At 42.5% G+C, this 27,881-nt stretch overlaps 1 protein-coding gene across 2 annotated transcripts; it reads left to right on the top strand.

The window, feature by feature from the left end:
* Window positions 1-829: 829 nt before the first annotated feature.
* On the top strand, window positions 830-27,874 carry LOC114794214 (uncharacterized). 2 transcript variants are annotated; one of them, XM_028986625.1, is made up of 5 exons: window positions 830-931; window positions 20,985-21,064; window positions 21,835-22,289; window positions 23,019-23,411; window positions 23,799-27,874. In XM_028986625.1, the coding sequence occupies exons 3-5, from the start codon at window positions 21,849-21,851 to the stop codon at window positions 27,600-27,602; spliced, it is 4,638 nt and encodes a 1,545-aa protein (XP_028842458.1). In that variant the 5' UTR covers window positions 830-931; window positions 20,985-21,064; window positions 21,835-21,848; the 3' UTR covers window positions 27,603-27,874. The 2 variants fall into 2 exon arrangements, with proteins under 2 accessions (XP_028842458.1, XP_028842459.1); XM_028986626.1 differs by lacking the exon at window positions 830-931 and adding an exon at window positions 5,810-5,941.
* Window positions 27,875-27,881: the final 7 nt, after the last annotated feature.

Genomic DNA, 27,881 nt, shown 5'->3' with positions numbered 1-27,881 from the left:
CAGCTCTTATGAGTTATTTCTCTATTATACCCAATGGGTGTATTTAGAAATAGTGGTGTACTATACTAACATGTATTTAACAGAGAAAACACAGGCAGGAATCATTAGTGTTGTTCGCTCGTGCAGGCATTTCTTTATCTGGAGAAAATACAGCGAGAGTTAACACCAATTGCCCCTTCCAGTGATAGCTCCCCCTGGTGGTAAGACCGAACTATTCCCTGAGTGTGTTGCAGGATATGGAATAAAATACAAGAAACTAAACACCTAATTATGACCGTCATACACTCCCCAACAAAAAGAAAATGGCTTCTGCCATTCAAACTAAACGCCCCTGGCCCTATATAAGAGTGTATTACAAGGATTGCTACCCATAACATAATGAGGGCTGTGTATAGAAGCAAATTGGGTATGCCTGTGGCTGTTGTGCCCATGTTATGTAGTATGGTGGGATGGGTGATGTGTAGAACTGTTGCATCTGCTGCAAAGGGTGTATCTGGGGCAAGGCAGTAACTGAACATGCCATAGTCTGTGTAAATGAGGGTTCACCCAATGTATTGTAAGTGAATCTTTGTGCAGGCCTTCTCTCACGGGTAGTACGTCTTATTGGTTCTGATTGGTTGTCATCACAGGTGTTCACAAGTGGACCATGCAGTTCATTTCCCTGTATACCCAAACTCATGACCGATCACCACGTCTGGGTTTTCACCAACTGCCTCATTTTCATGAGTACTTTCCACTTCTTCATCTTGAATCCATGACTCATCACTTGACTGACCAATTTCTTCCTCTTCAGTTCGTACTTCTCTTTCGTTTCCCACAACCATGGTAACTTCTCTATGTCCATCAGACTCTCTGGACATCATTTCCTTCATTGATTCCACCGCAGCCAGTTTTTTTTGGGTGTCATACTGGTGTCGCACTGGATATCTAAGTAAGTAGTATGTATTGTCCTCACCATCAGACTCGCTATATGCTTCGTTGTACTGTTCTCAAAGGTTTTGTGCGTTTCTCCTTTCTCCTTTTGTCATTCTGAGTTGTTTTCCTTCCATCTACATGTGGCAAATCCACAGGTATGTCATTGACAAGATGTAAAAGGTTCCTGTGTAGAATCTGTGATTTGGATCCATCAGCTTCCATTGCGACATTGTACACTGGTCGTTAATCTGTTGCTTCACAACATAGATGGTATGCTCCCAGTAGGATCTTAATTTGCCGGGACCACCTCTTTCAGTCATGTTCCGTACCAGCACTCTGTCACTGGGCTGAAGCACAACTCCTCTCACACGTTGGTCGTAATACCTCTTTCCTCGCTCGCTTGACTGTTTGCTATGCTCTGCTGTAATGCGGTAGGCTTCTGTCATTCTCTCGACCCATTTCTCAGCATAACTTCTTGCTGTTCTGGTGCCTTCTTCATTGTCCAGCCTAAATAGTAGACGAGGGTGCCTGCCAAAAAGTAATTAGAAGGGAGAGTAGCCTGTTGCTTCATGGCATGTACAATTGTATGCGTGCACAATCTGAGGGAGGCTCTCTTTCCATCTGGCTTTCGCTTTCTCTTCCAACATTCTTAACATCTGTAGGATCGTTCGAATAAACTGCTCAGCAGGGTTGCCCTGAGGGTGGTATGGTGTTGTCCTAGAATGTTTCACTCCGCTCAGCTGCTGCAAGGTCTGAAAGAGTTCGTTTTCAAATTCACGGCCTTGATAATGATGCAATTTTGCTGGGTAACCAAATCTGGGTATGAAATCGTTAAAGATTTTGTCTGCCGCTGTCTTTCCAGCTTTGTTGCGAGTGATCTACTACCACAAGAATGTACTCATATCCCCCAACACTAGGTTTACGATGGAGATAATCAATGGAGATCAGTTCCAGTGGTGAACTAGTAGTAATGCTGCTCATTGGTGCTCATACCTGCATCGCTGGTTTCTTTTGCTTGATGCACCAACACTGTCGAGTGACATAGACCTCAACGTCCCTCTTCATGTAAGGCCAGTAAAACCTTGCTCTTACTAGACTAAGAACTCTCACTCTCTCTGCCTAAATGTCCCATGTCATTGTGCAGATGTTTAAGAACCACATGCCGATACTGGGATGGTAAGACCAGAGGTGTGGACTCGAGTTACATGACTTGGACTCGAGTCAGACTCGAGTCATTAATTTGATGACTTTAGACTCGACTTGACAAAATGTAAAGAGACTTGCAACTCGACTTGGACTTTAACATCATTGACTCGTGTCTTCACTTGGACTTGAGCCTTTTGACTTGACAAGACTTGCTGTTTCCCAGAAAACCCAAATATTAAAACGTTATTACCGAACGCTCTGTATCTTTCAATGTCTGTGTATATGTGCGTCTGTGCGTGTATTTGCTGTCGGCAAGACATCCAAACAAATTAGATCCACGTTGTTTTGAGCCAACAGCATCCATCCATTCAAATTACAGGACAACCAATGCAGTGGAACTCTCAAATAACGCGCCAGTTAGACAAAATTATACCAAAGATAGTTTCGTTCGGATATAAAAACTACGAGGTGGTCAACAAAAAACGAATAGCAGTATGCAAAACATGCGGGTCGAAGATTACAGACGGAGATGCAACAACTTCCAACTTCGTTCGACATTTGAAGTGAACTGCGAGTTCACTCCCTTAATTCGTACACTTATTAAAGTGATTTTTTTAAAACCTGGTAGGATGAGGTACTTATACACCAACAAAGACATACAATACATACATATTAGTGGTTGGCTGTTATCGGCGTTAACGTTCTGCATGAGATAAAAACGTGCTGCGTTAACGTGAGACTCTTTATCGGGCGATGAAAACGTGCTGCGTTAACGTGAGACTCTTATCGGGCGATAAAAACGTGCTGCGTTAACGTGAGACTCTTATCGGGCGATAAAAACGTGCTGCGTTAATGTGAGACTCTTTATCGGGCGATAAAAACGTGCTGCGTTAATGTGAGACTCTTTATCGGGCAATAAAAACGTGCTGCGTTAACGTGAGACTCTTATCGGCGATAAAAAAAATGTCGCCGTTGATCTATTCACAAAGTTGGGTTGGGAGCTCTGTCTATACTACGCAAGCTATTGTGCTGGAGTTAAATGGTTAGATTTATAAGTATATTTCTTCTTTCTTGTGTCTTTTATTTTCTTATTTTCTAAAGACTTTTATTTTGTTTTTGAGACCCGGTTCAGGTCTCTTGGACACATGGCGTGAGCTGTGAGAGGTGCGTGGGGTTTGTGTGCAAAAAGTTATTTCTTTCATTTTAATTTAAGTACATATTAGGAATATTTTGCATGTGTGTTATTTTTTTATGTTCTTTTAATACTGTATATTGTAGAGAGAGGTGCAGAAAGACGCGATGTTCTGACGCGACCTTGCTTTTTGTACAGGTATGCAGTATTGTAAATTGTGAATGCTTTATGTTAATGTTCAGTTCTCTTGGACACATGGCGTGAGTTGTGAGAGAGAGAAGTGCAGAAAGACGCGATGTGACGCGATGTTCTGACGCAAACTTGCTTTTTGTACAGAATACACTTTGCACAGAAAATCTCTTGGGTGTCAGCTCATCATTTGTGGTTCAAGAAACGAAATCAAAAAGTTACACAACGCAGAAGAACAACCGCTACACTATGATGACTTTCACCTTGATATCCATGTTGTATACCTAGCCGAATTGCACTGTAGGGGGCGAGAACGAGTCTTCGAACTGTGTATTTAAAAGAATACACGATCAGTGAAAATTTATTATTATTGTGCGGTTGAAAAGACTTGAAAGGACTCGAAACTCAAACTGCAGGACTTAGGACTTGACTTGAGACTTATCAGTCTTGACTTTGGACTTGACTCGACACTTGCCTGTCTTGACTTGGCACTTGACTTGGGACTTGAGGGCAAAGACTTGAGACTTACTTGTGACTTGAAAAGCAATGACTTTGTCCCACTTCTGGTTGTTACCATCAGAGGGGTGCAAAAGAGGATGGATGTACAATGCATTGCTTCATACCTGCCTTCATATCCAAACAGAACCTAATTAAAATCTACGAATCGTACAAAATAATTTCCTGCATCATGAACATTGTGTGATTTTATATAAATTATATATGGTAATAATTAAGTTATAAATGAAATGGTACTCTATCACACACAGTTCCTCTATAGTTATTACGTTTAATCAGACATTACATCTGGGGCAAAATTTCTCAAAGTCCATCAAGATGATTTTTCATTTAAACTGAGGTCTGGGCATTTGCTGGGCATTTACTGGGCATGAGGCATTTTGTCACACCAGTGCAGCCTTTGCTGTATGTTTTAGTTGTTTATCCTGCTGGAACATGAATTGCCTTCCACAACCCCATTCATTTTTCCTTCTTATCTTTGAGGCCCTGCCACAGAGAGCAGCGGTCCCAAAGCATACTGCCGTCATGGCCCTGCCGCACTGTAAGGATGGTGTGATATGCTGTCTTAGGTTTGCTGAAGACACAGCACTTAGCTCCCTCCTCACACCGCACAAATTCCTGTGTTGAGTCTCTCACACGCCTTTGGGGAAAATCTTGCGAAGAGGTGATAAGTCTTGTTGCCCTCCCATAGAAGGTAAATGTAAGTTGCATGCATTGTGTAGGGGTGTGTAGGCCTTCCGTCTCCATGGCGGTTCTGTAGGTCTGGAATGTCTCGTTGAGATTTGATGTACATTTCATTGGATTTGGAAAGTTTCTTATATACTTGCCAAATCCTCCAAGGAAGTCACCAGACCAAGTAACAGGAACCAAGTGAATGAGCTCAGCTGCTTACCAGTGAACAACGAGAAGCTAATTATACACATTAATAAAAGTGTGTAAATAATTATGAACATATCATGAAATATCGGCTATCAGTCTATGGCTTGAGGTTATCAATGTGGTGAAATTGCCAGTCAGCATTCTGACCACAACCCTGAAGGAAAATACAATTGTTGTTTTTAATAATAATGTGGCATTATTCTGCAGCACATTGGACATGTATTTCTATTGCAATTACTAATATTGTTATTCTTCAAACAGAGTAAAAACCCTTTTCTTTACAGTTTGAGAGTGGTTAGGTTTGACTTTTGAATGTGCATGTTATATTTTATGACTTCAATAAGTCCCACTGCCATGCAAATGTGCTCCGTAAAATCTGAAACTTTGTCAAGCCAGCAAATCCCTGATACTCTTCTTTTATCTCTAATCTCCGGTGTCATCCTGCTCTGAAGCAGGTGCTTTCATTTCCCAGAAAGCCTCTGTGAATTGCAGAGGAGGCCGCCCCTCTTTGTTAAGAGGGGAGAGGTGGCTTTATATCCCAGGCAGCACTGGGCAGACCACGATGCCGTATTCAGAACCTCTGGGATTTCTGTCTGAGACGTTCTGCTAATACAAACCCGTCAGCCCAGAGGGACGGAGAGGCGGCGGCGACGATGGACTGGCCTCTCGGAATACAAATGTCCACAAGAATACAAACATCGACCCCTTAAACCCATTCCTTTCTCTCTTTCCCCTCGCTCTCTCAACTTGCTCCTTATAAGCAGCATTACAAATTCCAAAAAGCCATTTTCACACTGGTGCAAAGTTATCAAAGATCTGGCTTGGAACTTTGATCTCAATTTCACTGCCTTCTCTCTTTCCCTCCTTTTTCTTGAGAGGGGTAATTTTGGGATAGAATTCAGGAATAATTTTTACTTTATCTCCACCCCCGACTCCCTCTTGTTATTCTGGATGTCGTGCAGAGAACAGGGTGATGAGAGGTGGGGATAGGTGGAGCTTAATGAGGATGGACAAATGAGTGATAGACAGTCGAGGGCGTTGAATCTGAGGCGACAGAGACCGAGCGAGAGAACAAGGAAACGAGGAAAAGGCATCTGTGGACAGAGTGAAGACTTCCTTGCGTAGCATCGCTGACACCGATTGGCCATGCAGAGCAGCTGCCACGTAAGTCGCTTCACTTTATTTCCCACTGAAACGCCTGTCAGGGAGCGAAAGATCCTTCCTCTGGATTCACATGGAACCCGGTGTAAGAGACTTTATATCATGATACAGATACAGATACTGATACCGATACTTTGCATAACAAAATGTGGAAATAAATAGATGTTTCCTCCATCTACAAGTAAGGCCTGAATGGACATGAAGGGACATTACAGCATACAACATTCCTTGAGAGGGTTTTTTTCCTAGTATTTCTTGTTCACTCCTTCTATGATTTTTTTTTAAATATTATAATATGTGCCTCATTCAAATGATGACAAAAAACTACTCTCTGTTATTTTTTTTTCTTTTCATTCTAAAGTAGTCTGAGCAACATGTAAAACAGAGTCGCCAGTTCAGAATATATGGAATAATCATATTCCACTCAAGTGGGAAGTGTCAAGTGTCTCCTCTCTAGCAAGAAGATTTCTGAAGATTTCGCAAGAGACGTAATGCACAGTTTTGCATAGGCGTAGGTTTTATGGTACATTTGTGAACCACATTGTATGTTTGTGGGCCTTTGCCTATGCAAAGTATAACTTCACACGTACAGTCTGAACTTCATGAGCACTTTCAATGAGATCATACACAAACACACACACACACACACCTCCGGGAAACTCAGTAGAGGTCAAAGGCCAACCAAGGCTTGGGAGGTATGGGAAGAACCAAGATAAGAATAGCAATGCCCAGCAAGGCTAAATAAATTATGGATTTTGAATGCCCCCGAAGAATACAAATTATGAAGACAGATACTCGATAAAAATATTTTTGGGTTTGACTTTGTGTTTGCATGGAGGAGCACAGATAAATAAGATATTGGTGGAAAACATATAATTAGCGTTATGTACGTATATGCATGTTGCATTTTTTGAGCACTGTTCTTTGTATACAGTAGATATTGAAGTGTATTAAGTACTGATCATTGTTGTATACCTTTGAGCATGTAATACACACAGAGAGGCCTGTTTAGTGCATTAACTTCTTACACACACACACACACACAGTCAGGAAAGTGTCCACTCTGTTGTCAATTGTCCTTGTATGGGTTGTTGTGAGTAAAACATAAAGAACTTAGATAACACGCCCACTGTCATGATCCGGTCCGGAAGGGGTTACTCCAGTCCGGGATCTGGACCGGAGTTCCACGTTTGTTATGTGTAATTGTGTTCACCTTTGTTTAATTGTGTAAAGCTGCCCTGTTCGCTTCTGTTCACCGTCGGGTCTTTATTATGTTACATGTTCACCAGTTACCGGATGTCTCCCCTGTCCTGTTCTTCACAAATTAAACCCCTGTATCATGACGTCATGCGAATTCCTCGTCTAGTTTTGTCTCCATCTCAGTTCCCCTGTCTCGTCATGCCAAATGGCTGTGACACCCACACATGCTACTTTAGTTCTTCTTTTAGGTCAGATTTCATAACATCGATTACACTTTAGGAATATTGGTGACCAGCCCAACGAAGGATAGACTGATAATCTGGGATAAATCAACTGGTCAAAATATTGGGGGAATGCCCCCTGGGGGATGTATCAGGGTGGTAGTAGCCTAGTGGGTAACACACTCGCCTATGAACCAGAAGACACCGGGTTCAAATCCAACCTACAACCATTGTGTCCCTGAGCAAGACACTTAACCCTAAGTTGCTCCAGGGGGACTGTCCCCGTAACTACTGATTGTAAGTCACTCTGGACAGGGACGTCTGATAAATGCTGTAAATGTAAATGTATCTATGCAACTTAATGTTATTGTTAAGGTCCATGCTGGGACGAGTGTGTGCACCCACGGGACCACGACTGCTGAATTCTGTATTTAAGAAGCTTTCTGAACCTCCCTGACTCTGGTTATTTCAGACTTAATCTATTTTTTGAAGAATATTTTAACTTAGACTTAGGCTCACACTCAAAATTTTCGGATGTGAAATAGACAGGCAGCTGGAGAAAAAGATCCTCTCAACTGGCGTACTAATTTCAGCTATGATTATAGATATTGGGCCACATGGTGGTGTGGTCAGCGGTGAGGACCTTTTGTGTGAGGAGTTTGCATGTTCTCCCCGTATTGACGTGGGTTCTCTGGTTTCCTCCCACCATCCAAAAGCATGCATGCCAGTCCTCACTATGACTGAGTGAGTGAGTGAGTGAGTGAGTGAGTGAGTGTCCATTTTATATCCTGCAGCTGAAATGATTCCATTATCTGTCCTCACATCACTAGTAACAAGTGAATATTTGCATATTTGAGTCCCTGCGTGATGGTGCCTCCCAGCAACACAAAGCAACGCAAGGAAGGAAAACGGACAAGAGTGGGTTTAATTCATCCAGGGTGAGAAAGTAAGGTGCATGCGAGCTGTCAGTCATGCCCACTGGCTTCCCCCATTTTAAATAGAGTTTATTAAAACAATAATTAAAAGGCTGAGTGGGTAGTACTTACCATCCAAGATGCAGATCACCAACAAACAGTCTTTAGAATGGTGTAAATGATGTGAAACAAAACAAAGCTTTAAGTGGTCGTAAGTGAGTAATACACTCACCTATGAACCAGAAGACCCAAGTTCAAATCCCACTTACTACCATTGTGTCCCTGAGCAAGACACTTAACCCTAAGTTGCTCCGGGAGGGGGGGGACTGTCCCTGTAACTACTTATTGAAAGTTGCTCTGGATAAGGGTGTAAATGCTGTAAATGTAAATGTAAATGTAAGAATTCCTAAGTAATGTTAATGTGTTACTTAGCTCTGTTATAGCTCTACAAAAGGGCAGTGGTGGCCTAGCAAGTAAGGAAGCGGCCCCGTAATCGGAAGGTTGTGGGTTCAAATCCCGAACCGGCAAGGTGCCACTGAGCAAAGCACCGTCCCCACACACTGCACATAAAGTGTCAAAAAGAAGAGCGTGTAAACACACTCCCAGCCAGGCTTCCGACAGAGGGTTTGATTGGGTTGCACTTTAATACTTTGCTGTGGAGTTAACGTGAATATGTCGGAGAAGGTCCTCTCCTTTCATGAGACTTCATTTACTAAGAGTCCCTTCAGAGCCTAACCCACATCCACAAATAACTGCAGTGAAGATGAAACACCGAAACAACACACCTGCCAAAGAAGGAAAAAAACCATACACTTTAAAAACCTTTATTCTTTAATTCCTGTTCGGCCCTGCAGGTTACATCAGATGTCAAATGATGTCTGGTGGGAAACAAATATTTGCCATAGGAGGAGGGGTGGGGAAACCTCATTCAGCTTTGAGGTTACCACAGCTGCATAATTGTGTATGAACTGCCTAATGACGGTCATCGTTTCATGTCCTTTATTTCTTTAAACATTTTTGATATGTTTAATATGTGTTTTGTGTGAAAAATGGGCCCTTTTGTGTCTCACATCACAACAATTTTATTTGTTAAAGAAAAGACATTTTGGCAACACAGACGGCATGACTTTTGTGAAATGTGAAAGTGAAGTGATACACTGCAGCACAGTACATGGTGACACCAAGAAATGTGTCCTCTGCTTTTAACCATCACCCTTGGTGAGCAGTGGGCAGCCATGACAGGCGTGTGGGGACAGTGCTTTGTTCAGTGGCACCTTGCCGGTTCACACAACCCTTAATTATTGTTTTAATAAACTCTATTTAAAATGGGGGAAGCCAGTAGTGATGATTGACAGCTCGCATGCACCTTACGTTCTCACCCTGGATGATTTAAACCCACTCTTGTCTGTTTTCCTTCCTTGCATTGCTTTTACCAAAGGGTCATCGGCAGACGTTACAATTGTGATGTTATTGTCCTCTCCAGGACCCGTCCCACTACCGGACAGATTATTATCATTTAGATTATTATTTAACAAGGAATTCTGAGTGGCGAACATGTGAAAAACATTCGGGATCACTCCCCATGCACAACATATTATATAGAGTGTCATAGTGGTTGGCACTGCTGCCTCACAACAAGGGTGTCCCGGACTGAGTGCGCTCTGTATTGAGTTTGAATGTTCTTCTTCTGCGTGCGTGCTTCATGTAAAATGAGCTAATGAAAAAAAATTATTGAAATTTAAATTAAATACTAAACAAATTTCTCTACAACCAGCCAACTCCCTAAAACCTAAAGTAGCTTCGAATGTCCTTTTTTTTTTTAAGTCAGTGGTCTGTCTGATTACAGAGTATGCATACAGATCTCACCCAGGAACATTTCACTGGTGCAAGTTTACCATAAGAAACCCAATTGTTTCATCAGCCTGTCCGGCACTATGACATCTAACATCTTGCCTCGAGACTAACATCTTGCCTCGAGAGACTCTGCCCTCTAACATCAAAACCAACACGTGCGACTCCACCCTCACCGTGGATCTCTGACGAGGTTCGTCGCCACAGGTCCCACCTTAGAGCAGCTGAAAGGCAGTGGAGAAAATCCAAGTGCCCGCTTCAACTTAATAAGTATCAATCTCTCCTAAAATCCTTCTCTGCTGCTGTAACTACAGCAAAGACCAGATACTTCCAGGACAAAGTAAACAACTGCAATGACTCTCGAAAACTTTTCTCGACTTTCAACCGTCTCCTGAATCCTCCACCCCCTCCCCCCTCCACTTCTCTCTCATCTGAAGACTTCGCCACCTTCTTCACAGAGAAGGTGGCTGACATTAGCAAACAATTCTCACCACCTAACCCCAGACCCCGTCCTGCTGTTACCTCTGAAACCAGGAATCTGTCTTCCTTTACTCCCCTCTTTGAATCAGACGTGTCTAAATTTCTCCAGTCTAGTCACCCCACCACCTGCTCCCTGGATCCAATCCCCTCACACCTCCTTCAGTCCATACAGCCCACCATATTATCTGCTCTGACACATGTCTTAAACTCCTCACTCACAACAGGAACATTCCCCACTGCTTTCAAACAGGCTGTCATTACTCCCCTGCTCAAAAAACCCACATTAAACCCATCTCTACTGGATAGCTACCGCCCAGTCTCCAACCTTCCTTTTCTTTCAAAAATTCTTGAAAGAGCAGTCCTGGCTCAACTGTCCTCATTTCTCCACAAGCATGATCTTCTTGACCCTTTTCAGTCTGGTTTCAGGAAAGGGCATTCTACTGAAACCTCCCTCCTGGCAATGATGGATGACCTTCGTGCTGCAAGAGCTGCCCGCAGATCATCTGTCCTTGTCCTACTTGATCTATCTGCTGCCTTCGATACAGTTAACCACGAAATTCTTCTCACCACACTCTCTGATTTAGGAGTCACAGGAACCGTACTAGATTGGTTCACCTCTTATCTCTACGACAGGTCCTTCAAGGTATCATGGGGAGGTGAGACATCTGTCCTCTCTAGGGTAACCACAGGGGTTCCACAAGGCTCTGTCCTTGGCCCCCTTCTATTCTCAATATACACTCGCTCACTTGGTCACATCATCCAATCACATGGCTTCTCCTATCACTCTTATGCTGATGACACCCAGCTCTATCTGTCATTCCCACCAGAAGATGCTACTATAGCAACAAAAATTTCGGCCTGCCTCTCAGACATATCGGCATGGATGTCTGAGCGACACCTCCAACTCAACCTATCCAAAACCGAGATTCTGATCTTTCCGGGCAACAATTCTCCTCAGCAAAACCTTTCAATTCAAATTGGATCGCTATTGTTAACACCCACGGCATCTGCAAAAAGCCTTGGGGTTTGGATAGATAACAAACTGAGTTTGAACCATCATGTTGCTGCGATCTCCAGATCCTGCAGGTTCACTCTCTACAACATTCGCAAGATTCGGCCTTTTCTCTCACAACAGGCTACGCAGCTCCTCGTCCAGGCAATGGTCATCTCCAAACTCGACTACTGTAACTCTCTCCTGGCTGGAGCCTCTGCAGTCACCATAAAACCACTCCAGATGGTCCAAAATATGGCAGCCCGGCTCATCTTCAATCAGCCAAAATACACCCATGTTACACCTCTTCTTACCTCCCTCCACTGGCTCCCGGTAGCTGCTCGCATTGAGTTCAAATCCTTGATGCTTGCCTACAGGGCTGTAAATGGAACCGCGCCCTCCTACATCAATACATTACTAGCTAGCTACACTCCTACACGCTCTCTCAGATCGGCAAACGAAAGGAGACTAAAAATTCCTTCTTCACGGGGTCTCCGATTCCAATCATGTCTGTTCTCCGTTGTTGTCCCTGGCTGGTGGAACAACCTGCCCTCCTCCACACGACTAGCCGAGACTATCACCACTTTTAAGAAGAAGGTGAAAACCCTCTTATTCCAAAAATATTACAGACAGATTTAACACATACACATGCATACACATTTAACAAACAAATACAAAATGTATAAATATATTATAATTTTTCTTAGTCTAGCACCCAGCACTCTCCGAGCATGTTCTTCAATGACAAGTCTAAGCCTTATCAGGGCTCTTAGTTTGTATACTTGATATTCTATAGAAATCGAACGAGAATTGCTGGTGTCTTCCCATTGTAAGTCGCTTTGGATAAAAGCGTCTGCCAAATAAAGTAAAGTAAAGTAAGTAAAGTATGAAAGCTCGATTTTTTCCTCCTTTGGCCCTCTTTTTGATGCGCCACAGATCACAGCGTGTGGAGTGTGGACTGGGCTCGCTGTTATGCTTATTACTGAAGAGCAAAGCAAGTCACACATGGCGTCAGATGTATAACATGCCAGCCAGTGAGGCAGCACGCCATACGCGATGGGGGATATTTTCTTCGCGCTGTATAAGACGTAGCACAGTGGGGGATGGGATGTTGGCGAACGAAAGATTCGATCAGAATCCTTCAACAAAAGCGCTGACGATCTGTCTGTGTGTGGGGTTTGCTGCATGACTATAAGGGACTGAGAAAAAGACGGACCTTGTTTTTGCCAAAGGCGGCAATGTATTTTAAGAATAGGTGAGAATTGAGGAAAGTATTGTTTAAATTTATTAAACACTTTCTACGGGTCTGTGTACATGTTTGCACACATGCATGCTGAAACATGTCATATCTGACAACACGGCTTGCACTACTTTGCCTGTGTGATCTGTTGACAGCAGGGTGTTTACATTGTCTAGACTGAGGAAGACGAGTGCATGAAGGCTGGCAGTCGTTGCTTTGGAATCTTTCCGTTTTAAAAGTTCTATAATGAAACTCAGACAACAAGGACTGGGCGCATGTGACGTTTTTTCTCAGTTGCTCCAAAAACCTGACCCCCCAATATGTTCTGCTTGCCATTAGAACTCCTGATTAGAACTGTATAGGATCCAAACAGCTTCGGATTAGATGCACTGATAGAGGAAATAATGGATTAAACAGAAGATCTGACTTCTGGTGGAGCTTGCAGTGCTGCTTGGACACTATGACCCCCCCCCCCAACCATTTGCAGGGCTTTGAGAGATGGAGTGTTTTTGAAATTGCTCACATAAGATGAACAAGAGCAATGATGAGGGAGCTCGCCTGTCATCGTGACGGAAGACACGATCAAACCGAGGTACGCTTTAGGTCGCCTGCACTTCTCACAAAATGTGCTTTCTGGACCCGTTTGACGGTAGCTACTGTGTGACCCTCTTTCAGAAAAGAGTGTGTGTGTGTGTGTGTGTGTGTGTGTGTGTGTGTGTGAGGCTTTCCCAGAACCACAGCTCCCTCATGTGGCGTCGAGGTCAGTGTCTGATCATGACATGATTTCAGTTTTGCTATCGCATCGAATGAGCTCTGACGTCCTCAGTCACGTCTAATGGGCCTCCCGCCGGTCGGGGAAGTTTCCAGAAGCCATCAAATTTCAGTGAGCTTTGGATCCTCAATTTAGGATAATAAAATACTCCATAATCTGCATAATCATGGTGTCACACACAAATAAAATATTTTTTGCTGTTGGAAATTAGATCACAATCAGTAGATGGCAACAGATCAGACTGCTTTTGACACCGAGATGCAAATAATACCATCTGGACAACATGTCTGCTGAGTTGCGCTGCATATTGCACAACGGTCTGGACTTTTTCTCAGCTTTGAGTTTGTTTTTACTTTCTCTGCCTGCTGTGTGCACTTTCTTGTTTGCATTTTGAATCTGGTTCACTGCTCATTGAGTGCGAATAAAGCAAAAAGTGGTGTCAAAAGTGGTAGAAACAAGCACTGGTAACTGAGAGTACGCCCACCTACTGTGCGATTTGTGATAGAGATGCCTGCTGTGAATTGAGGGAATGGACATTTAAAGTGAAGTGATAGTCACTTGTGATACACAACAGCACAGCACATGGTGCACACAGTGAAATTTGTCCTCTGCGTTTAACCCATCACCCTGAGTGAGCAGTGGGGAGCAGTGTGTGGGGACGGTGCTTTTGCTCAGTGGCACCTCAGTGGCACCTTGGCGGATTGAGATTCGAACCGGCAACCTTCTGATTACGGGGCTGCTTCCTTAACTGCTAGGCCAACACTATGCTCAGTTAAGGGTCGTTTGGGATCAAAGATGATTGAATGATGCCTGCCAGAAAACAGACATTCTGGTCTGAGCAACATGAGTGGTCAAAATCAGTTTGCTGGAGCCTAAAGGAAGACTTGCTGTTTCCCAGATAACCCAAATATTAAAACGTATGTTATTACCGAACACTCTGTATCTTTCAATGTCTGTGTATATGTGCGTCTGTGCGCGTATTTGCTGTCGGCAAGACATCCAATCAAATTAGATCCATGTTGTTTTGAGCCAACAGCATCCATCCAATCAAATTACAGGACAACCAATGCAGTGGAACTCTCAAATAACGCGCCAGTTAGACAAAATGATACCAAAGATAGTTTCGTTCGGATATAAAAACTACGAGGTGGTCAACAAAAAACGAATAGCAGTATGCAAAACATGCGGGTCGAAGATTACAGACGGAGACGCAACAACTTCCAACTTCGTTCGACATTTGAAGTTGCACAAAGAACGGTAAGTTCTGAGTGAATGCTAACACTTATTTGCTAACTTTTCTTTGCTTTGTAGTTAAATCAGTGAGGCTGTAAACTCGCTGTTAACGTCGCAAACTGGTCATCTGTCCACTGCGAGTTCACTCCCTTAATTCGTACACTTATTAAAGTGATTTTTTTAAACCTGGTAGGATGAGGTACTTATACATAACATTAGTCAATGTACAGTATATCACACAGTAGCTGGCGGTCAGCATTTTAGCCACCAACAAAGACATACAATACATACATATTAGTGGTGGGCCGTTATCGGCGTTAACGTGCTGTGTGAGACTCTTATCAGGCTATAAAAACGTGCTGCGTTAACGTGAGACTCTTATCGGCGATAAAAAAATATCGCCGTTAATCTATTCACAAAGTTGGGTTGGGAGCTCTGTCTATACTACGCAAGCTATTGTGCCGGAGTTAAATGGTTAGATTTATAAGTATATTTCTTCTTTCTTGTGTCTTTTATGTTCTTATTTTCTAAAGACTTTTATTTTGTTTTTGAGACCCGGTTCAGGTCTCTTGGACACATGGCGTGAGCTGTGAGAGGTGCGTGGGGTTTGTGTGCAAAAAGTTATTTCTTTCATTTTAATTTATGTACATATTGGGAATATTTTGCATGTGTGTTATTTTGTGAATATTTTTTTTATGTTCTTTTAATACTGTATATTGTAGAGAGAGGTGCAGAAAGACGCGATGTTCTGACGCGACCTTGCTTTTTGTACAGGAATGCAGTATTGTAAATTGTGAATGCTTTATGTTAATGTTCAGTTCTCTTGGACACATGGCGTGAGTTGTGAGAGAGAGAGGTGCAGAAAGACGCGATGTGACGCGATGTTCTGACGCAACCTTGCTTTTTGTACAGAATACACTTTGCACAGAAAATCTCTTGGGTGTCAGCTCATCATTTGTGGTTCAAGAAACGAAATCAAAAAGTTACACAACGCAGAAGAACAACCGCTACACTATGATGACTTTCACCTTGATATTTTAGCGCGGATGTATACCTAGCCGAATTGCACTGTAGGGGGCGAGAACAGTCTTCGAACTGTGAAATTACCACACCAAACGTGACGTGGTAACATGGATGCAGCTATTTAACTGAATAAACAGTTGGTAACACAAGTACATCTTATTTTCCACTTCCCGCGGTTAAGTCTGTTATGTTCATGTATTTGTTACAGTACAGGACAAACTGCTGTGGAACTAATTGAAATGCAATATGTCATGGAAATACAACGTTAGCACTTTTTGTTCAAATAATTGCACTTGTTTTTTCAGATGCGTTTATTCTGTAAAGCAGTGGTTTAAAATGAAGAATATTCTTAAAAAATATGAGTTAAATGTTAAAAATGAAGTTAATAGTGCAATGTCAGCACTATTTATTTCTGCAGTTTCAATTGCACTTGTTTTAATAAAACAATAGATTTTAAAAGCATACACGATTGTTATTGTGCGGTTGAAAAGACTTGAAAGGACTCGAAACTCAAACTGTAGGACTTAGGACTTGACTTGAGACTTATTAGTCTTGACTTTGGACTTGACTTGACACTTGCCTGTCTTGACTTGGCACTTGACTTGGGACTTGAGGGCAAAGACTTGAGACTTACTTGTGACTTGAAAAGCAATGACTTTGTCCCACTTCTGGGTAAGACCAACTGTCGCCTCTCTGCTGTCTTCCGATACAGAAGTCCACCTTCTATCCATAGCGTTCCTCAGTCATACAACATCCTCCGAGTTGCACTATTCATGTTCTTTCTCATTGTCTCAGTTAACAGGGTGTTGGTTTCTTTCAGTTTAACAATCTCCCCAATCACTGGATCAGTCCTTTGTGCATCCCGCAGTTCTCTGAGGTCGATAGCTGACAGGGTCCCAGTCATGCTTGGTTCCAACTCATCATTCTGGTTTAGAATCATGGCAGCTACCCACGCTACATCATGATTTTGGTCGGCTTTGTGGCCCTCCCATGCAACCTGAAGCACGTGTTTCGAGAGTTCTTCCGTGCAGTCAGAGACATACCGGTCAATATCCAGGGGACAATGTGAAAGGGTATCTGCATCTGCATTGGCTTTGCCAGGGCTATATCGGATATTGAACTGAAACTCAGCCAGGTCACCTACCCACTGATGGCCAACTGCATTCAATTTGGCAGTGCACATGACATTTGTCAGGGGGTTATTGTCGAAGCTTGCCCTCTTGCTCCTGGTATAATATGGCACCTAATCCCTTATCTGAGGCATGTGTATGAAGTATGAATGGCAAGTCAAAATTCAGATAGGCCAACACTGGTGGATTGGTCAATACCTCAATCAGCTTGCATAGGGTTGCCTGATGTTCTGGCATCCATCGCACAGGAGTTTGGGGGGAAAGCGGTACACCTTTCCCCTTTTTTTTGCTTAGGTTGTCTCCACTGGTCCCCGTTGGAGCTCTGCTTCAGAAGATCATATATTGGCTTGGCAACGCGGGAGAAATCCTGGACATACCAGCGATAGAAGCTCAGAAATCCAACAATTCTCCGCACATCGCCCACTGTGGTTGCTGTCTTGTCTCTGGTGGTAGTAGCCTAGTGGGTAACACACTCACCTATGAACCAGAAGACCCGGGTTCGAATCCCGCTTACTACCATTGTGTCTCTGAGCAAGACACTTAACCCTAAGTTGCTCCAGGGAGACTGTCCCTGTAACTACTGATTGTAAGTCGCTCTGGATAAGGGCGTCTGATAAATGCTGTAAATGTAAATGTCTCTTAATGTGTAAACAGCTTCTAGATCTCTTGGGTCTATGCGCACCCCTTCAGCTGAGACCAAGCGACCAATGGACCTCACTTCATGAATTCAACAATTCACACTTGGCTGGACGTAGCTTGACCCCATGAACCTGGAGTGCTCTCAGAACTGTTCTCATTACATAATTGATAATTGAAGACTGGGTATTGATTCCATGTCACTGTTGTCCCGAGCAAAGGCATTGGACTCTTCACGCAACATTTGCTTTACCACTCCTTGTTGTTCTTGACTCAAATGATCAAACGGGACAGGTGGGTCCCACTGGTGACAGGCACGTTCTTCACCCATCTGGGTGGTCAGGAACTCCACTGGCTGGAACTCCCCAGCACCCAGACATTCTTCTTGGCCTGGCTCACCTGTCTATACTACACTGGCAACATGCTGAATGCTTCCGACGGCAGTTTTGGGTGACAGGATGACATCATGCTTGGTGTGATTCCCCAAAGGAACAGTTAAGGTGTTGTGAATCTGGACAAGGCCTTCACCCACATCCAACTGTTGTAACTCAAGACTTTCTTCATCTGGTTCAAACAACACAGGAGAGTCTGAGAGTTTAAAGGTAGGTAGAATTCTACATTTGACATGGCTGACATGACCTGGTGGGATAATTGTGTCATGTAGCCCACTCTTTACAACAACTTTGTCCACCACTGAGTCTTCCTCTGGTCTAATTTGAATGAGGTTCACCAAAGCTGCCGCTTTTTCATCTTGACTGCCCATTGCACCGCGGAGGAGGTCCACCAGGGTGGTCGATGCACCCATTCAGTCCTGAAAGGTCACAATTAGTTGCTTAATAACATTGAATCCTAGTACGGGGCGATCAAGGGGAATGCTACTCACGAGGAATGGCACATGGATGGGCAGCTCTGGATCCCTGTTGCCTGGTAAGGTCACTAATACTTCAATCCATCCATCATATGGTAGTGGTTCTCCATTCACCCCTTGTACACTCAGCACTTTTCTTTCAATGAGTTCTGTTAGTGGTCGTACTCGATAGTCTGGGAGGTGAGTCTCCACCCATTGTCGGTCTAAGATGCTCACTTGAACTCCTGTATCTAACAGAGAGTCTGTGATGTAACCATGATAGTAACACTTAATGGTGCATTTTCTTCCAACCAGCTTAACCACCTTTTCTCGAACAGGACTAGTCCTGCGCTGGATGGGGGAGTTTACACAATGAGCGTGAACCTGATCAAACCGGCATGCATTACCTGCGGACTCTGAAGAGGCCTGTATCTCCGGTGGGCTGAATGTCCCCACTGACGTGCTTCTCTTGGTGCATCCCACAACCCTATGGCCCTCAAGACCACAGACAAAACAGTGACCGCAGGAATCAGCATTCCTTTTGGCACATTTCTTACAGTGATAAAGCTTATGCGCCCGCCTGGACACTCCTTGTGCTGCATTAGGGTAACATGTAGGTTCTGAAGCTTTTGTGGCTATAAGAGACTCAACCAGCTTAGTCAAAGCCTCAATCTTGGTGCTCAACTCTTGTTCCACCTTGGTCTTAACCTTTGATTCCATTGACCTATTGGTTTCATTGTCCATCATAAGATTAGCACTGTGTGCCTGGGTTATCTTCTGACGTGGACATTGGCCTAATCTCCGTTGTCTTTCAGTTTCTTCACTTGATATTTTATTAACCTGTTTCAGGAGCTCGTCATCAGACACATTACAGTCAGACAAGAGTATCTTCAGTTCTTTCTGAATGTCACTGTATTTGGGTAAGAAGCCTTGATAAATCATTCTCAGGAAAACATTTTGAACTGTGCGAGGTTCATATTCTATGTCGGAGTCATTGTGTCATGATGCAAAGATGACTTTCAGTTTCAACCCAATTAGGCGATAGAGGAAACTGTTGTGGGCATCCCACAGCACATCAGTTGTCTTAACATATGTACACATACACATAAATAATACACTCAATCTACCTGGCAGTAGTAACATGAACAAAGAAACGCGCGTGGCGCGGTCACCATTTAACTGAACTACACGTGTCTCACACTTTTACTAACTCCGAACCATGTGATAGCTGTCGCGTTTTCCAACAGCTCTTATGAGTAATTTCTCTATTACACCCAATGGGTGTATTTAGAAATAGTGGTGCACTATACTAACCTGTATTTAACAGAGAAAACACAGGCAGGAATCATTAGTGTCGTTCGCTCATGCAGGCATTTCTTTATCTGGAGAAAATACTGCGAGAGTTAACACCAATTGCCCCTTCCAGTGATAGCTCCCCCTGGTGGTAAGACCGAATTCTTCCCTGAGTGTGTTCCAGGATATGGGATAAAAAATAAAGAAACTAAACACCTAATTATGACACAACGTTTGTGCGCATCATATTATAAGCAAAACATTACATACTTTATACAATAAATGTAATACATACTACACTTCCAGTGTCATTTTCTGAACATTATAATTTTGTATATTTTGAAATGTGTTTGTTCTATTAAAAGAACAAAAACTCAGTTGTTTATTTAAGTCTAGCTATACAGGGATAAACATCAGATACCGACTGCAAAGAACTGATTTACTCCACTCTGGATAAGAGCATCTGCAAAATTTTGTTTATAAAATATGTTTATACTTTAGACACTGAAAAGCAAACATAATTCTACAATACACCCTGGGCATTTACTCATTTAACATGTCCTTTTTCTCATGTTTTAGAAATTTGCTGAAAACAGGAAAATGGCCTTTTGACTGAGCAAATGAGGTCACATGCACACTGCACATGGTTAATAGGAAGCAGGCCCTGAATCACATGTAACTTTTAACGTGTTGTGTGGTTAGAGGAGGGAATAATTGTTAGAGATTGTTAGATTCTATAATCCAGCTACCCAGGTAATTGTTACTGAGAAGGAATATTGAAATTTTGGAAATGAATGATCTACAGTAATCATGGCCTCACATTCCTGCACCAGTTAAAATTATTAATGAAGCCAGCATCACTGTGTAACCTACCTATAAATCCCTAGTGATGCAAGAACCCGGAGTTGTGAAGTTATTAAAAAAACATGTTTGTTGAGTTTATTTTAAACTCTTTGTCATTTTAGGATTAGCATGCTCTAGGAACATATTGCAGCACTCACAAAATGATAATTGACCATGGAGCAATTAATTTATGGCTGAACAGGCACAGGCACAAGCTGTGCCCCAGAAAGTAGTAAATTCAGACCAATATTCCTGTTTAAAAGGGGAGGAACTTTTAGTTGAGCTAATTACATTCAGTCATTCAGAGGAGAGGAAGCTGAATTCCTTAATTTAAGTCAGCAGATATTTATTACTGTCTTCCCTTGTCTGTAGAGTGCAGCACATCCTGCTTTGCACAAAACATCACATCTTCTACCAACATCTACAACCAAGGAGTGAATAAAACCACCAAGGTTAGTTGAAATTCTTCTTTTTAAAGAGTTACGAAGAAACATATGGACATATAGTTTAACCTTCATGAATAATGCTTGGAATATTCATCTTTGAATTCTGAACGTTTCTGTGTCGAATTTACTTTCAGACAATAGAAAAGTATTCAATAATTTGTTTTTTTTAAAGACCATTTTCTTATTTGCATGTATGTGTCAAATGTTTAGGAAGTTAAGATAATTCTGGATTGAAATGTATTAAAACATAGCAAGTTATATATGAGAAATAATGTTTGAGAAATACTTAGATTAAAAAGGACTCTTACATATATAAAAAAATTGGGTTCTCAGTTATTCTACTGGTATTTACAGATCAGGACCTAGTGAAAGCTCGTATGTAACTGTGACAAATGTTGTAAATATAAATATCCTATTGTAATAACCTGATTCAGTATTGCTCTGCCTGGATTTGAATGTTGAAAACATTTTTGAATGGCGCTATATAAATTAAACTATTGTCATTATTATTAAGTGAGACTTCTCAAATGTGCTACATCCCATGACTTCAGCTAGCCCATGAAAAGTTTGTTGTTTGATTGATGTGATGAGGAGTAATGCACTGATTAAATTACTGCTTTAACCCTGATGTGAAAGATTTTGTATATCTAAGAATATTAAAATACTGTTGTTCCAATGTGTGTGTATTTGTGAATATAAAGAAAACTGTTAACAAATTCTTTTGTTTATCAGCTGTAGATTCATCACCTTAATATTAAACCTATTTCATCTATTAGGCCCTATTAAAGTGATGGACCTACTTGACTATCCTGTACCAGAGCTGGACATCACCTTGCAGGAAGCAAGCCGAATTCTTCAGCTCACCTTAAGCCCTGATCAGTACATACAGTACAAAAATGCCCTTTTCCAACAAAGGGAATCTCTTCTGGAGGTTCAAAATAAGTTTGCTGCTGCTGTCTCTGGTTCTGAGAACTGGGTGACAGAACAATTCAAGAGCCGACTGCTCTCTGGCAGTGACCCTCTGCCAACCTCCACAGCCCTCCCAACAGTTATGCCACAGTCAACAACAAAAAAGGATCATCTGGAAAGAGCTGCAGCTTTGACATGGGCAGTGGCTAAGCTTTACAGTGAACCTTGGCTGCTGGAGGGAGATATTCCAACAGAACGTACCCAACAATCTGAGGTCTTTGCTACCAGTCGCATTCCTGGAAAAATTCAGGATCACATTAAGGTAAGGTATTAGATGGGTGAGATATTTTTTTATTGGAACTGATGCTGGACCAACAGGGATGTATACTTAACTTGAATTAAGCTTCTTGATTAGGAAGATTGATATTTGTATTAAGTGTAGAAGTAAAAGTATGAGAGGCCCTATAGTATATTATCCATTCTTGGTCTCGCACACTCAATACTATACTTTTTGACATATACTAACATACCCCCTTTCATGTGCAGTCATACTGTCCTACATTTACTATTATACTCTCTTACACAGATCATACCACTGTAAAAAGAACCACGAAAGGGAATGTAAGACATAATGATGAACGTAAGAGAGAATGATGATGAGTGTAAGACAGAATAATAATAAATGTAAGAGAGAATAATAGTAAATTAAAGAGGGAATAATAGTAAATGTAAGACAGAATAATAGTAAATGTAAGAGAGAATAATAGTAAAAAAATGTAAGACAGAATAATACATTTACAGCATTTATCACATTTACATCACTTACAATAGGGACTGTAAGACAGAATAATAGCTAATGTAAGACAGAATAATACATTTACAGCATTTATCACATTTACATCACTTACAATAGGGACTGTAAGACAGAATAATAGCTAATGTAAGCCAGAATAATAGTAAATGTAAGGCAGAATGATAGTTGCTACATTCTGATTTAAGAGAATGTTCTATACTATAAACAATAAAGCAGTTAATCGAAATACATTTTTAGGTATACCCAACAAGCCTGCATGCCATCCTGATATGTCAAGCAGGAGTCTTTCCCATCCAAATCCTCAACAAGCCAACTTCTGGTGGACCACAATCTGCCGTGCCTCTCATTGACATCTATCATCAGCTTAAACAAATAACGAACCAACCACTGGCAGACAAGCACCAAAAAGCCCTCACAGTCTGCAGCCTGTCTGGCATGAACCGTCGTGCCTGGTACAACGTGAGAGAAGAGATCCTGAAGAAAGGAGGTCCTGAATTGGATTCTCTGGAACTGATGGAGTCTGCTGTGTTAGCTATATCCATTGAAGAATGCATGGCGCCACCTGATCCAGCCGACACCCTTAATGCGGTAAAACTAGGAGTAGGAAGCTGCCTGAGATACTACGACAAGGTTTGTGATTGGCTGAATTGGTATGGTTTTTACAGTAAATAAGTAAAATCCACCACAAAATGAATTCATTTATTGATTACTTGTATGACTGTATTGAATAACTAGGTCAACTCAAATCTTTAATGAGAACAAGTAACGGTAGCATTATTTATATATAGCTATATAAAAGAAAAAGTAGAGCAAATGTTCAAGGCAAAAATTCAAGGCAACTTACTCGATTTATAGGCCAACTCAAATACTTAAGTTTGCAACAACTATTTCTTATTTGTTGAGTAGATTTACTTTTTATATAACTGAAAAACTTAAACTAAAACATTTAATTATATAGTGTTTGCTGTCTGACTAGAATGGATTATAAAGGAGATTAAATGTTCTTTTTTTCAACAGGTGGTAAACTTGGTGGTATTCAAGGACAGTACAGCTGGTTTGATGTTTGAGCACAGTGCTGTTGATGGAATGGTAGCAGCATTGGTGTCTGAGGCTGTGTTCTCTCTCTCGGAGGCTCAGAGCATTGATTTCACTCACTCTGAAACTGATACTACCTTCACCCCGCCCAAACCGCTAAGCTTTCCACACTGGCCAAGTCAACATGATCTTGAAACCTCCACTCAAGTAAACAACCCCATGCTCACTTTTGAAATCCAGTCTTTTCCTGATGTTTTTACTATACTGCGGGCTCAAAGAGGGGTATTTGATGCTTGGATCAATTTCTCCTTACAACTAGCATTGAGGCAAACACTTGGCGAGTCAGCTGCAAGTCACATCCTTGTCACACCAACACATGTGCGACATTACAAACATGGCCGTTGTGATCCCACCTACTCCATGACAATGCAGTCACACAGACTGGTTGGAGCACTGGCATCATGCATTGGATCAGACAATAAACCACAATACACCAAAGAACTCATTGGGTTGTTCCATTTGGCTCTTCAGGAGCACAAGAACCTAATCAAATCCACAAAATGTGGTAAAGGAGTTGGTCCTCATCTGGCTGTTTTGCGCCATTCCATGCCTTTTGACAACCCACTTAAGAAGTTTCTGGATCCCTTTGGATGTCCCTCTATCTATTTAACAGGAAAAGACCTGCTGGAAGGGGTGGAATGTGCTGTTGGAAATGTGTATGCTTCTGACCAGTTGGCAGTTGCCTATCTTGGCCGGAAAGACAGTGTTCGCATTGTTCTGAATGGAAAAGGCAGCTTTGCTGAAAACTTAGGCAAACTTCAGGAGAATCTAAAAGTGACATTAAAGCTTGTGCTGCTCTTGGCTGTCAGATATGCAATTGCAGGCCAAATGGGAGCCATTGAACATCTTTTGAATGAAAAGGAGGAATCTCCTTCCTCTGCAATCAAACAAAACTTCACCTTGCTGATTCATGGTGGTGCTGGGGAGGAGATGATGATAAAACAGAAGGTCATGGATGTCATAGAGTTTGCTCTAGAAACTGCTCTCAGTCTGGGAGCTCAAATTCTGAGTAGAGGTGGGACCAGTCTGGATGCAGTGCAGAAATGTGTTTCGGCTCTAGAGGACTGTAGTCTTTTTAACGCCGGCAAGGGTGCAGTTTTCAACAGAAATGGTGAGCATGAACTGGAGGCAACCATAGTGGATGGCAACAGGAAGAAGTCTGGATCTGTGGCCTGTTTGCACACTGTAAAAAATCCAGTCAGAGCAGCCAGAAAGGTCATGGAAAACAGTGCACATGTACTTTTGGTTGGTGAAGGAGCAGAGGAGTTTTTGCAAGGGTTACCAGAAAAGGAACAGCCTGTGAATGCTGAGTATTTTCACACTGATATACGACGAAGGGAGCTGGAAGCAAATCTAAGTGGTGGCATCACCTCTAAAAACAATCACCCACAAACTGTGGGAGCAGTCGCTGTGGACCACTGGGGGAATTTTGCAGCTGCCACATCAACTGGGGGGCTAGTAGGCAAGTGGAAAGGTCGTATAGGTGACACTGCAATATTTGGTGCAGGAATCTATGCAGATGAAAAGCTGGCATTAACATGCACAGGCGACGGTGATGTTTTTCTGAAGGAAACGGTTGCTCACAAAGTGGCCACATTATATACCCACAAAGGCTACAGTCTTAGAGAAGCTTGTCGTGAAGTTATACATGAGAAAGGGTTTCAAGGAGGAATCATTGCAGTGGACTCCAGAGGTGATGCTGTCATTGAAACTAATGCAGCAGTGATGTTTGTTGGATCTATAATCAACAACATTACTAAGGCTGAAGTCTTCAGACCCAAGATGAACTTTGACAACATCATTTGGGAGACAGATGAGCTTGTGGCTTACCTACAAGCTGATCCATGGACTCCAGGAGCCACAATCCTCACTCAGAAGGCTCTTAGTGGACCAAGGAGCATCTTTCACCTAGCTGCTCCTGACTTTGTAGCCATGTTTTTAGGGGCACAAAAAGTCGCAAATCTGCTTTGTCAGCATCTTGAAGTACAACGCTGTGCTCTAGTAGCCAAGCCAGATCAAGAACAACCCGCCCACATCAGACTGTTGCCACTCCATGGTCTAGAAGCTGAATGGAGGCCCCACTTGGCAGAAAATATTGAATTCAATCTCTATGACCCTGGATACTGTAGCTCTAAGAGTGGGCCGCGCTGCTCAGACAGTGAACTAGACCAGGTACAGGCCAAGATACGGGCAAAACTTCCAACACCCAATGCACCCTCTAGCTATGACTTTCATGGAGACCCATCCCATGATAGCCTTTTTGCACGCATTGTGCGTGGTGAAGAGCAGCAGTGGCGGGTGTGGGAAGACAACAATCACATAGCCTTCCTCACACCCTTTCCAAACACACCTGGACTCACGGTTCTAGTGCCACGCAAACCACTTTCCAGTGACATCTTTCAATTAGAGAAACATGACTACATCTCCCTAATCCTAGCTGTCCAAAAGGTAGCTCATCTGCTGCAAGAAGCATTACGTGGAGGGGTGGCACTAATTTTTGAAGGCTTTGAAATTGACTATGCGCATGCTAAATTGATACCTTTAGTGCCTTGCTCTAGCCAAAAGGTCACAGACGTCACGGTATCTTCTCAGTTTTGCCACACTTACCCTGGATACGTCACATCAGTCAGTGGTCCCCAAGCTGGTCCAAGGGAACTTGAGGATGTTCACAGCAAGATAACACAGGTCAAAGCCCCACGAACGTGGGAGGATCCTCAAAGCCATGCCACACTGGCCATAAAGAACCAGTGGTATCGCAATCTCTTCCAGATGCAAAACACCCTCTTCCATAGCACAGTAGACTACTTCCATAACGTTTGCCGGTATGCATATGCTTTAACCCCAATCACCACTGACACCATCTCCTCCCCAATGGGCCTTGGATCGGATTCAGAACCTGTGTATGTCAACATGTTGGGCCAAGATGTCTATTTAGCTGACTCCATGCAGTTTGTGCTGGAATACTTCTTGCGCTTTCAGGAAGGGTTGCCAGGAACGTATTACATATCACCCAGCTTCCGGGGAGAAGATCCTGATGCCACACATCTCAACCAGTTCTACCATGTTGAATGTGAGCTCCTTGGTGACATGGAACACGCTATGGGCATAGCTGAAGGCTTTGTGGCTCATATGACTCAAGAAATGCTTAAGAAGCACTCCACGCTAATCTTAAACACCACTGGCACTCTTTCCCATGTCCACGATCTGCTGAAGAAACTGGAAGGTGGGAAATCTCTACCAAGGGTCACCTTAGAGCATGCAATTCCCATGATGCCATCTTCAGACTGCGTGGAGTGGGTGCTGGAAGGACAGCCTCAATTTGGGAGAAAGCTAACTCGAAAAGGAGAGAAAGTGCTGATCGAGAAATACAGAGGTGCAGTCTGGCTCACGGAGATGGACCATCTTGGTGTCCCGTTCTATCAGGCTTATGTAGACAGCTCATGCAGGTCTAAAGCCAAAGCTGCTGATCTGCTCCTAGGCCTGGGAGAGACAATAGGGCTTGGAGAGCGACACTCCACCCCAGAGATGGTACAGGAGGCTTTGAAGCATCATGCTGTTCCAGAAGATTCATATAAGTGGTACATTAACATGCGTCAGGTCATTCCTTTGTCTACCAGTGGGTGGGGGATGGGAACAGAGCGTTACTTGTGCTGGCTTCTTCAGCACAGTGATGTAAGGGACATGCAAATTATTCCCCGTATGAAGGCTAAGAAGTACATGCCTTAATGGCTTACTTCTGAGACAGTTGATAATTACAATCTTTGAGAAAATTTGAAGTTGAAAATACTCAACATTTACAAATAATTTTTTTTTAAAAAATGGTCTGAAGCAGCTGTATTGTATCGCATATATGGGTAATCTACAAATAAATTGAATATTGTATTAGCATTAGTAAATAGTTTTTGGCGTTTCTGTTTGTCTTTTTCAGTGTATTATCAGCTTTTAAATGCATGTGCTGTATTACTTTATTGATATGAGAATTTTTTTTCTTTTCCTAGTGATCCA

The sequence above is a fragment of the Denticeps clupeoides genome, chromosome 7 (genome assembly GCF_900700375.1).
Source record: "Denticeps clupeoides chromosome 7, fDenClu1.1, whole genome shotgun sequence".
NCBI classification, from domain to species: Eukaryota; Metazoa; Chordata; class Actinopteri; order Clupeiformes; family Denticipitidae; genus Denticeps; species Denticeps clupeoides.
This window is presented reverse-complemented; position numbering and strand designations above follow the sequence as displayed.